The sequence below is a fragment of the Apium graveolens genome, chromosome 10, assembly GCF_009905375.1.
Source record: "Apium graveolens cultivar Ventura chromosome 10, ASM990537v1, whole genome shotgun sequence".
Taxonomy (NCBI): domain Eukaryota; kingdom Viridiplantae; phylum Streptophyta; class Magnoliopsida; order Apiales; family Apiaceae; genus Apium; species Apium graveolens.
The window spans coordinates 94,529,544-94,542,265 of record NC_133656.1 but is presented as its reverse complement, the minus strand read 5'-3'; the positions used below and the strand labels follow the sequence as shown (position 1 = coordinate 94,542,265).

The following is a 12,722-nucleotide window of genomic DNA, read 5'->3' as shown; positions in this document are numbered from 1 at the left end:
AACCTGTGTTTACTAATCTATAAAGTAAACACCGGTCCTTTATTTTTAATTGTATCAAACAGATCTAGGATTTCTTGTAACTCTCTCAAGGAAGAAGCTAAGTTCTTTACTTACAAAGAACCCATGATTTGTAGCAAAACACTAGCTTGATTTTAATAAAAAATTAAGTGAATTTTGAAATATTGTGTGCACTGTTTATTTTCAGTTAACATAATATTGCTGCATTTCTAATCTACTTTATTCACCAACTAACAAACATTCAAAAATCTTTAAAATTATCCAAAACACATTCACCCCCCTGTGTTGTATTCATTACCTAACAGGCTTTCTATGTAAACCATGTAACAAGTTTTGGGTCAATGACTCCCAAACCAAATGGTCATAGGGCAATATGTGTTGAGACACCCCTAAGGACTTAATGGATCGAGTAACAAAGGCCACAAAACAAGACTAGTCAATTTACTACTTATAAGTATTGTTTTTCTTTTTTCTTTTTTTTTAGCAAAGGAATGATTCGACATTGTTCTAACATGTGAGTTCTCTCTCAGGTATCGAAGAATATCTCACCCATCTTCCCAACAAAGACCTTGTGAATAGTGTGTGGCGTCTCGGAATTCAAGGAAAAACCTAAGTGTGACGCAAGTTTGTGAAGATCACTATGCTTAATAAAATTCAAATCATCTATATGCACTAAATATATAAGATTTTTGAAAAACAGTCAACACTAACTAGTAACTAAGGTCAAGAGAAGACAACCTAGCTAACTTCCTAATTTTTTGCATTTTTGCTATTCATCATTTTTTGTGTTTTTTTATTTTTTTCCTTTTTTTAAAGGAACAAAATAACAGGATCAAAACTAATCACAACTAACTCCCCCCACATCAAAAACATTATCCTCAATGTAAAAAAGAAAGGATACACAAAAGAGATAGAGGTGTACCATTCTTTCACCATGATGAAGGAGGAGAAAACTTGGAGGTCACTAATAATCATGTTAACGAAAAGGTGAATGTACAAGGCAAACCATACATAGTATACATGTTTCCCCCGTATCAGGACATAGTACATCACTAAGTTGGGAAGACTCATTACCAAACTAATCCTACTCATAACTGGATAAAATCAACAAGATCTACCCACTCCACATCCTCTGATGATGGATACTCAAGAAATGGTTTGAGCCTATAACCATTGACTTTAAACACATGGTCATTTTTTGGATCTTGGATATCTACGGCACCATGGGGATATACTTTGTGAACAAAGTAAGGACGATCCCACCTAGATCTTAGTTTTCCAAGAAAAAGGTGAAGATGAGAGTTATAGAGGAGGACCTTTTCACCTACGATGAAAGTTTTGGGTCTCAATTTCTTGTCATGAAACTTTTTGGTACGATCCTTAAAAATACGCGAACTTTCGTAAGCGTCATTTCTAATTTCCTTTAACTCACTCAAATGGAGCATCCTTTGGGCCTTGACTTTATCTAAGTCAAAATTAAGTTCTTTAATGGCCCAAAGTGCCTTATGCTTTAACAACTGGAAAATGACATCCCTTCCCATATACCATGCGAAAAGGTGACATACCCAAATTATTCTTAAAGGCAGATTGGTATGCCCACAAGGCATCGGGTAACCGTTTCGACCAATCCTTCCTATTAGAACTAACAGTTTTCTCAAGAATAAGCTTAATTTGACGATTAGACACTTTGACTTGGCCACTAATTTTAGGATGATAAGAGGTGGCCAAATAATGCTTTACTCCATATTTGAGAAGGAGAGAAGCAAAATGTCTATTATCAAAATGGGTAACCCTATCACTAATGATTGCATGAGGGGTCCCAAAGCAACTAAAGATGTTATATTTGAGAAAATTGACCACAACTTTGTGATCATTAGCGCGTGAAGGGATTGCCTCAATCCACTTCAAAACATAGTCAACTGCTAGGAGGATATAAATGTTACCAAAGGACGATGGAAAGCGGCCCATAAAATCTATACCCCAAATATCAAATATGTCCACTATTAGAATGTTATTGAGTAGAATTTCATCCCTCTTAGAAATCTTGCCAACATGTTGGCATCTCTCACAACTCTTACAAAAGATGTTGGCATCTTTGTGAAGCGTTGCATACAAACCGCTTTCGAGAATTTTGGATGCGGTCATTTGAGAACTAAAATGGCCACCACAAGCCATATCATGAAAAAAAAAGAATATTCTTATGTTCATGTTCGGGGACCCAAAAAACGAATGATTCGGTCCGGACAATACTTAAAAAGGTAAGGATTATCCCAAAAGTAATGATGGACACGAGAGAAAAACATGTGTTTCTCTGCCTTGGTCCAATGATTTGGAATCTCTTTGGTAACATGGTAGTTTACTATGTCGGCAAACCAGGGTTTGTGGGACGAAATGGCTACAAATTGTTTGTCTGGAAAGGACTCATTTATAGGGTTATCATCAAATGGAGCATTAGATAATCATGATAGATGATCAGCTACAACATTCTCGGACCCTTTTTTGTCATCAATCTCTACATCAAATTCTTGAAGTAAGAGAATCCAGCGAATAAGACACGCTTTGGTGTCCTTCTTTGACATCAAATAGCGCAAGGTAGCATGGTCGGTATAAAAAATCACATGTGCACCAACCAAGTCTGAGCAAAACTTTTCTAGTGCATAGACCACAGCTAAAAACTCTTTTTCAGTGACTGTCTAGTTTTGATGGGCATCGTTAAGGGTGCGACTAGAATAGTAAATAACTCATGGAAACTTATCTAGTAATTATCCTAAAACAACTCCTATGGAAGTCTTAGAAGCATCACACATGAGTTTGAATGGAAGGCACCAATCGGGAGGGTGCATGATGGGAGCAGAAGTAAGAAGACTCTTAAGATTTTCGAAAGCAAGGATGCAATGCGAGTCAAAATCAAATGAGGCATCCATTCCAAGGAGTTTTGTGAGAAGCCTAGAGATAGCACTAAAGTTCTGGATGAATCGCCGGTAGAAACCAGCGTGTCCTAAGAAGGAGCGCACCTCTTTCACAGATTCAGGGATGGGAAGTTTGGCGATGATATCAATATTCGCTCTATCAACTTGAATGCCATTTTTGGAAATGACATGCCCTAACATAATCCCTTGTTTCACCATAAAATGACATTTCTCCCAATTGAGGACAAGTAATTTTTCCTCACACCTCACAAGAACTTTTTCTAAGTTCCTAAGACATCACTCAAAGGAGGACCCGTGGATGGAAAAATCATCCATAAAGACTTCAAGGAAGTCTTAAACCTTGTCAGAGAATATACCCAACATACACCTTTGGAAACAACTAGGTGCATTACACAACCCAAAAGACAAACGACTAAAGGCAAAGGTTCCGAAAGGGCATGTGAATGTGGTTTTCTCCTGATCCTCGGGTGCAATTTAGATTTGGTTATACCATTTGTACCTATCTAGGAAACAATAATACATGTGCCCAGCCAATCGTTCTAGCATATGATCTATGAAAGGAAGTGGAAAATGATCTTTTCTAGTGACCTCATTGAGTTTACGATAGTCAATACAAATGCGCCATCCCATTTGGATACACAAAGGTATCAACTCATTGCTTTCATTTTTCACTACAGTGATGCCAGATTTCTTAGGCACCACGCGAATATGACTAACCCAAGGACTATCGGAAATGGGATAAATAATGCTATGATCTAACCAATTAATGATTTCTTTACGGACAACCTCTTTCATTATGGGATTGATCCATCGCTGAAAATCTCTCTTAGGTGTAGCATTTTCCTCAAGGTGAATATGGTGTTGAACTATAGTAGGACTTATACCCTTAATGTCAGCCATATACCAGCCCATATATTCTTTATGTTGTCTAAGCAGATTGACTAATTGAGATTCCTGGTTAAGGGTTAAGTCGCTAGCAACAATGACAGGCGGAGTGTCATTTTCAACTAAGAAAACATACTTAAGAGTAGATGGAAGTGGTTTCAAATCAAGTTTAGGAGCCTCAATGATGGACGTTTTGTAACAGTCGTAGGCTCGAGATAGATTTCCTCAGGTTTTGTTTCCCATTTTGCATTAATTGCATTGAGTTCTTCAAGCATGTCTCCAGAAGACATGTTTTTAATCAAATCTTCAAGTTCCTCATCGGTCTCATATTCCTCTAAAATATCTTCTGCGAGAGACCCAATGTCACACACGTCACGAGTAGCTTCCTCTAATGACTCTAGATGCTGATTAGTGAAATTAAAGATATTTAAATCAGCAGTCATATTCCCAAAGGACATTTTCATGGACTCATTATGACAATTAATGATGGCATTAGAAGTAGCAAGGAATGGGTGATCAATAATTACGGGAATTTGTTCATTCGTGCTAGAGACGGGTTATGTCTCAAGCACGATGAAATCGATGGAGAAGTAAAATTTTCCAACTTTGATGATTACATCCTCAATGATACCTTGCGGTACTTTGACAGAACGGTCTGCCAGTTGAAGTGTGACATGAGTGGGTTTAAGATCACCTAATCCTAGTTGATGATAGACAGCCAGAGGTAAAAGGTTGACACTAGAACCTAAATTGAGAAGGCATTTCTCAACAAGAGTACTACCAATTGTGCAAGAGATGGTGGGACAACTAGGATCTTTGTACTTGATCGGGAAGATGTTATTAGAGAGGATTGAGCTCACATGAGCAGCGAGGAAAGCCTTTTTAAGAATATTGGTTGCCCTCTTTTTGGTGTACAAGTCCTTGAGAAACTTAGAATAAGACGAGACTTGTGCGATTGCATCTAAAAGAGGTATGTTCACTTTCACTTACATGCTCAAGAGGAAGACATTCGATTTGGATCTTAGGGCTTGGGATCAAGAATTTTTTCGTATGTTGATAACTGATGACAACATTTACGTGCTTATTTGAGTCCACATTATGGAGTTGCCTAGCATTGGATTGATTTGAGGTATAACGGGGGTTTACCTCGGGTTGGCTAGGAAAAGTCCCTGTGTAGCGACTGGGACTTTTACGATGTGATTAAGTGAATAAAGTATAATTTTGTGTAATTATGTGATTAAATAAAAGGTTAATTGATGTTGTGATTAATTGCCATTATTGTATAATAGTGATTGGGAATGTAAAGAAACTCGTTCCGGTTTGATGAGTCAGCTTAGGGATTAAGTTGTGTCGTCGGAGCATCAAGTTCAATGGAACCCGTATTAAAAAGGGATGAAAGTATATAAAAGCATGAATGTGAAATATATATGATGATACTATGTGTTTACATATTAGTTGATGTGTGCATGATCGAATTCGAGATTAGTTTTATTTTTAAATGTTCTTAAAAGGGATTTTAAGGATCCTATTGATTTTAAAACATTTTTATAAAATTATAAAAATGTGATCAAGGTATGAAATTTGCTTTGTTGCTTTCAAAGTAGTCCAATGGACTTTTTAAAAATAGTAGTTGAATTTATTTTGAGGAATTGAGATTTCAAAATGATTTTATACAGTTTAAATTCTATTATTTGGATTTATTTGTAAAATCCAAAGCAAATTATTTATTTATTGAAAAATTCATTTAAAAATACTAGTAAAGAATTCATTTTGTATTTTAATGGATAAAAATCAAAAGTTTATTCATTTGAATATAGAATGTGGGTAATTATAATATTACAAGTATTTTGTATATAAAAAAAAGAATAAAAGGAAGTGGATTTGTGCAAATTACAGAATTGCCCCTGAAATATTTTATATATATACTCCATTCCTTCTTCCCTTTCTCTTCTTCTTCACCGACTCTCGGCTCTCTCTCTCTCTTTTCTCTCACTCTCGAACTCTCTCCTTCTTTCTCTCTCTCAGTAATTCCTCCCTCTCATCAAATCTTCCATTACACTCCACTAATCAAACTTCTTATGCTATATATGTATGTATATTTGCTTGCATGCGTGTATAGGTGTGTGTTTGGTGTTCGGTTTTAAGAGAAGCCACGAGTTCGTATTGATTTCTTCGGTTTTTGCTTGAATCTTTGAAGTTCTATGACGATTAAGTGTTGCATGTCAAAGTTTTATATATAATTCGGCAACCCCAAACCCTTGCCTCCACCAGTGATGAACTCCGGTGAACCGGTGGTGAGCCATGATGCTTGACTAAGCTCTATTAATTCAAAAGTATTCATTTCGAGTGTTGCATGTTCTGGTTTTTGAAAATTTCGAATGTTGTTATTGAGTTTTAAAAGGAATTTGGTTAAAATATTTGTTGTAATTGACTTGTACTATGATTGTTCATAGTTTTGATTCGACTTGTGGTGTAAATTCGATTGTAGGATTGATCCGGTTGATTTTTGGGTTAAATGTTATATGCATGTTAGATTTTTGGTTCAAAATTGTGTTTTGGTTCGGTTTTATTCAAAAGGAAAGGATTTCAAGGATTGTTCTTGTTAGAAATTGATTTAAGATAGGTTTAATTTGTAAAATTAACCTTGCATGTCGATATTTGATAAATTGTTTGTGATTTTGTTGAAAAGGCCGAATGGTGCATGGTTTTGAAGGAGTGGATTCAAGTTATTTAATCGATTTAATTCTCGAGTCTAAGTATATGGTTTATGTAAGATTGATTTGGTGTTAAAAAGATATTTGCTAGATTCATGTCAAGTTAAGTGATTGCATGTTAAGTTTTAAAGAACTACTTGTGTTATTTTGAGGGTTTAGTTCGAATTTTTATTATGAAAAGGGCGGAAATGGTTGATTGTCAAGAGTAAGTGATGTTAAAGTGGTTTAAAGGTCTTTTGATGTGATTATGTGGTTTATATTCGAATTTATGGGTTTATAAGTAAAGGAATTAGTTGATTAGGTTGACGAGTTGTACGAATTGTGATTATTGCTAAAGTATAGAGTTTTGATTATAAAAGAATAGTATGCTATATGATATGTGAGTATTCAGTATTTATACTCGTGTATATAAGATAAGTGTTAATGCGAATTGGGATAATCGTTAGACGTTTAGGGAACGTCGAGTGTGATCGAGTATCTAATTAGAGGTTTTGTGTTGGATTATAGATTCGGATAGCAGAGGCATTCAGGCTAGGAAAGGGCAGGTTAATCTAGGTGGAACTAGCTCAGTACCCGTCATGCAGGAAAGTAATTTAAGGCAAGTAACTATGACTTCTATTATGAATTGATTATAGAGAGGAAATAATTGATTCCATGATAAAGTAGTGACTTTTTATTTCAATTGTGATATACCTATTATTGATTTTGAGAAACCCTGATATTGTTTCTTATGACAACTTAATATCAAACCATGTTCGACCCTATTATAGTAACCCTTTAATTTGCACCCTGATTACCTTATTATTTCCTTTGTTATCTTATAATCTCGTAAACCCTAAAAGAACCTTTATGAATTCCCTTACTTAATGTCTTGATCAATTTGGATTCTTCGATAATCTGTGAACCCTGTCATGTGGATCTTTGAAACTATTTTAACTTGGAACTAGTCACCATATTTATCATTTTTTCCAGTTCCTGAGTATTGATCCCTATTTACGTTTGATTCGTTCACTTCCTTTGGAAACTTAATTTGAATTTAAGAATGATTTTTGACTTGAATGAGTCCAAATGATTTCACATTCTTGGTAATGTTAAAATGAATTTAGTCAACTCTTTTACTTCTTCCAATACAAAGGTTTTCCAAATGAATTTCTAAAGGATTGGATAGAGACGTAAGAGGCTAGTGAGACTAGTCCAGTCACGTAAGAGGCTAGCGGGGCTATTCCAATATATGGCTATAATTCCACATATACCATAACGACCAGATGGAGGTCGGTACGGGATGATCACCTGTATTATATTTAAAAGATAGATATTCCAATCAAGGGTTCCTTTATAATCTGTAAAGAAGAAAATGTTTGCATTCTTTGAGAAGTTGTTCTTTGCTCTTTAAAAATGAAGTAAAATGCAATTAAACAACTTGAGTCTTCGTTTTGGTTGTAATGTTGTGAACCCTGACGCTTTACGCTAATGAAAAGCTTCAAAGTTTGATTGATTGTTTCCTTCTGTTGAGAAACGCTTTAAAGTCATGCTAATGATTTGTGATGAATGTCGGCTTTCACCCTATTCTGAGCCTTGATTCTTGAAAGCCCAAACCTTTCTTCATAGCCTTTCTGTAGTCAAAGATAGAGAATTGACACCTAGAGTTTCAAAGTAGAATACCTCTGAAACTGCTATTGCTATTGTTATTGATTTATAGAACTGTTTATATAGTTACCCTTTGAGCTTCTTTGCTCATATATTTGCTTTGATCTAACCATGGAAGATAAGAAAGAAGATGGCCAAACTTAGGCACACCGCTCACAAGAGCGTTCCTGGCGGTCCCTACCGTATCGTAGGTTTCCAGATGCCAAAGCAGATAGCTGTATGTATGAGCAAGCGTATTAGTTGGAAAGATTGCATAAGTGGGATCAGATATAATGGGTTATCTGTCAGTTCCATGTTGGATTCGAATAAATTTGAATTTATTATTATTGTGGGTTATAATATATATATTCAGGTTGGTAGTTGTAATCTTGTCTCAAACTTAATCATGTTTAGATCCTGTTATTATTTAATCAGGGTTTATTATATCTGCTGTTATTAATAGTTTAATGGTGTGTGGGTCCTCATTTCCTAACCCCGAGATTGAGGGCGTCAAAAGTTGGTATCAGAGCTACAGGATCTAGTCCCTGAGACAAATTAGGATAAAAGGGTATTTGGGTATATATATAGATAGATAGTGTGAGGGCGTTCGAGTCATATACAGTTGACTTAGACTATTAGGTATAGTCAAAGTAAAGTGATTAGGTCAAGATAGCAACTAGAGTTAGGGTGTGGAGTCAGTTGAATTTTTATTTAACCCTAATGATATATCTTGGTTGTTGTTTTTGTTTTATCTCACGACCCTAGTAGTGGAAGCAATTCAGATTCAGAGCATAGTTTTCCTGGTTCCCTAGTGGACTCTATTCCACCCCCCTTCAATGGAGACCTTATATGTTAGTTCAGACCCTGAGGAGGACCCATCGGAGAGCAGTGAGGCCCCTATACATGTTTCTCCCCTGAGACCAGATCTAGTGACCCCAGCCCCTGAGCGAGAGTCGGTCATACATGTACTTGTGACTGTCAATGTTGGTGGCAAGTTGGCCCAGGATCGAGATTTTATTTACTCCCGTATTCCTGAGTTGGGAGATTTGGTGGATAGACTAGCTCGTGAGTCTAGGTAGCAGACGTCGGTGCTAGAGGATGAATGGAGAGTTCACATTCAGATGGTGGAGCAGGTTGCCCGGAGGAGGTTAGATGAGGGACCATCTTCCAGTGATGCTGATGCTGAGGCCCGGAGAGTGCATAAGATCATTCGATGGATGTTGTCAGTGTTGAGGGATATTCTTGATGGTTAGTGAGGTTGTGAGATCAGACGGGACATTTGGTGGAGCCCGTGGTTGTTATGGTTTCTTTTCAGTGCCGGTAGGCTATGGGATACTTGGTCAGATGTCAGGATCCCTTTTTCTTTTCATGTTGTATTTCAGATCTATTGTTGGCTGCAGTAGTAGTAGTTAGGTAGAAGTTAGGGGTAGATAGGGGGATATATTCCTGTTTTTACTCTATTTAACCCTACTTTTTATTGTACCTTATATCGGCACTTGTTGTACTTGAACCTTTCATCTATGTACCTTTGAATTGTTAAATAAATTATGCATCCTATTTTATATTGTGAACCTTTGAGTTTCATAAACCATTCTACATATCATGTTTCCAAGCAACCGTACTTAACATCCTGTGAACATCATACATTGTGAGAACCCTAACTGATGAGAGAATTATGTAGTAATAGGATTGCATGCTCAAATGGGTAAAACTTAAAACCAGAAAAATTATTTCTAAAACAGAATTATTGTTGTTGTATATCAATGCCATGCTATCATATTGCTAAATAATTGCTCAATCAGGTTTGTAAGAAATGGCCACTTCACCAAATCACCAAGAAGAAGAAGCCCAAACCCAAGATCAAGAACAAAACCAAGATACTCTTATGATGAACCGACTCTTTCAACTTTTGCAACAACCCTCAGCCCCTAAAGTCGGTAATTTCAAGCAATTTCAATCCGTACATCCCCCAGAATTTGTAGGATTGTCAGATCCCATTAAAGCTCAGTCGGTTGAGAGAGATGAAAAAGCTTTTGAGTTAGCAGAAGTTAAGGATGATAAGAAGGCACAGTACGTGAGTTATTATCTTAGGGATGAGGCTAGTTATTGGTGGGAATCTTCTAAGGAGTTGCTCGAAGGAAAATTTATAACCTGGGAGAAGTTTTCGGAGAAGTTTTTAGAGAAGTATTTGCCAAGTTATATGCAAGACCAGTTGGAAATGAGATTTCCGAATCTTAGGCATGAAGACATGACCGTGGCGGAATATGAAGTGAAGTTTTTGGAGTTAGCAAGGTTTGCGCCCGAGTAAGTGAATCCCGAAGCGAAGAAAGCCAAAAGATTCCAGCAAGGATTGAAACCAGTGATTCGAACTCAGGTGGCTCTTCTTGAAATAAGGAATTATGTTGTGTTACTACAGAAGACCATGATTGTAGAAGGAGAAAGAGAAGCAACTAAGAAGGAAAGTGAAGGAAAGAAGAGAAAGTTTGAGGAATCTGAACATGATCAAGGAAGTTCTAAGTTTGGTGGAAAGTTTGGGAAGAATGCTGGAAATCAGAACCAGAAGTTTCAGAAGTTCAAGCCCGGGAATGGAAATCAGAAGAATCATTTCCGTCAGACGGGACAATTAGTAAATGACAACAGACCCCAGATTCAGGAGTGTAAGAATTGTGGAAAGCGACACTCGGGGAGGTGCAGTAAGCTGAATGTGACCTATTTTAAGTACAATCAGAGAGGTCACTACTCAAGGGAATGCCCAAGAGGTACTGGAAACCAGAGATGTCATGTTTCAAGTGTGGAAAGGTAGACCATATGGCAAGGAACTGTAAGAAGCCTGTTCATAATGCGAATGTGCTTAGGACTGCTGGACCATCACCCCCAACAGCACCATCAGCCCAGCCAAGGGCAAGAACATTCAACATGACCATGAAAGATGCAATGCAGAATGTGGATGTGGTAGCAGGTATGCTTGCTACAAATTTAGTAGAAGTCAAAGTATTAATGGATTCTAGAGCTACTAGATCTTTAATTGTTGAAAGTATTATTGATAGACTTAAGTACATAGCGTACCCTCTTGAACCTAATTTGATTATAGAATTAGCAAATCAAGAAAGAGTTACTGCCAATAGAATTTGTCCCAATTGTGATGTGGTTATAGAAGGTCAGCACTTTTCTGCTGACTTAATACCTTTTAAGTTAAGAATAATTCGACTTTATATTATGGATGGATTGGTTGTCAAACCATGATGTGCAAATCAAATATAAAAGAAAGAAGATGAAGTTGAGAACCAAGGATGGATTTGAAGTGATATTTAGAGGGAAGAAGCAAGAAAGGAAGTTTCTAACGACTATCTAAACAAAGAGATTGTTAAGACAGAGATGCGAAGTGTATTTAGCTCATGTAAAGGATTTAGAGGCGGAATCTTTAAGAATTGAGGACATTCCAGTAGTTAAAGATTTTCCCGATGTGTTTCCAGATAAATTACCTGGACTACCTCTAGATCGAGAGATCGAATTCACGATTGATTTGGCTCCGGGAACGGAACCAGTTTCGAAAGCTCCCTATAGAATGGCGCCTGTAATGAAGGAATTAGCGACGCAATTGCAAGAATTGTTGAACAAAGGAGGAATTCTCCCGAGTGTATCCCCGTGGGGTGCACCAGTGCTATTCGTAAAAAAGAAAGATAGAAGCATGAGATTGTGTATCGATAATCGTGAATTGAATAAGTTGACTATTAAGAATAAGTATCCTCTGTCGTGAATCGATGATTTATTCGATCAGCTGAGAGGAGCTACTTGTTTCTCGAAGATTGATTTAAGATCTGGGTATATAATCAGTTAAAAATCAAGATGGAAGATATACATAAGATAGTATTTCGAACAAGATATGTACATTATAAATTCTTGGTAATGGCGTTCGGTTTGACAAATGTGCTAGCTGCATTTATGGATCTCATGTATAGAGTGTTCAAGTAATATTTGGATAAATTCATACTCGTGTTTATTGACGACATCCTGATATACTCCAAGTTGGAAGTAGAACATATGGAGCACTTGAGGATTTCTTTGGGAATTTTAAGGAAAGAGAAGTTATAGGCGAAGTTTTCTAAGTGTGAATTTTGGCTAAAGGAGGTTCAGTTTCTTGGACATGTAGTTAATAGTGAAGGTATCAAAGTCGATCCCGCAAAGATAGAAGTTGTGATGAATTGGGATAGGCCAAAGACTCCTATGGAAGTAAGAAGTTTGCTCGGACTAGCGGGATATTATAGAAGATTTGTACAAGATTTTTTGAAGATCGATGTTCCATTGATTAAATTGATAAGGAAGAATGAGAAGTTTGTTTTAACAGATAAGTGCGAGGAAAGTTTTCAAGAGCTAAAGAAAAGGTTAGTAACTGCACTAGTGTTGGTTCTACCCAATGAAAAGGGTGAGCTTGTACTCTACAACGATGCTTTATATAAAGGACTAGGTTGTGTGTTAATACAACACGGAAAGGTAATAGCATATGCGTCAAGACAATTAAAGCCGCACGGACAGAAGGATCCTACGCATG

At 36.8% G+C, this 12,722-nt stretch overlaps 1 protein-coding gene across 1 annotated transcript; it reads left to right on the top strand.

Moving 5' to 3' along the window:
- Nucleotides 1–9,294: 9,294 nt before the first annotated feature.
- LOC141690765 (uncharacterized) lies at nucleotides 9,295–10,481 on the top strand. Its single transcript, XM_074495537.1, has 2 exons — nucleotides 9,295–9,421; nucleotides 10,156–10,481. Exons 1-2 carry the CDS (start codon nucleotides 9,295–9,297, stop codon nucleotides 10,479–10,481), a joined length of 453 nt encoding a protein of 150 aa, XP_074351638.1.
- The last annotated feature ends 2,241 nt before the right edge of the window (nucleotides 10,482–12,722 follow it).

Coding starts and splice junctions, on each gene's coding strand:
- LOC141690765 (XM_074495537.1), top strand. CDS start 9,295: ATGGTGGAGCAGGTTGCCCGGAGGAGGTTAGATGAGGGACCATCTTCC. Junction 9,422..10,155: donor GTTGAGGGATATTCTTGATG/GTTAGTGAGGTT, acceptor CAGAATTTGTAG/GATTGTCAGATCCCATTAAA.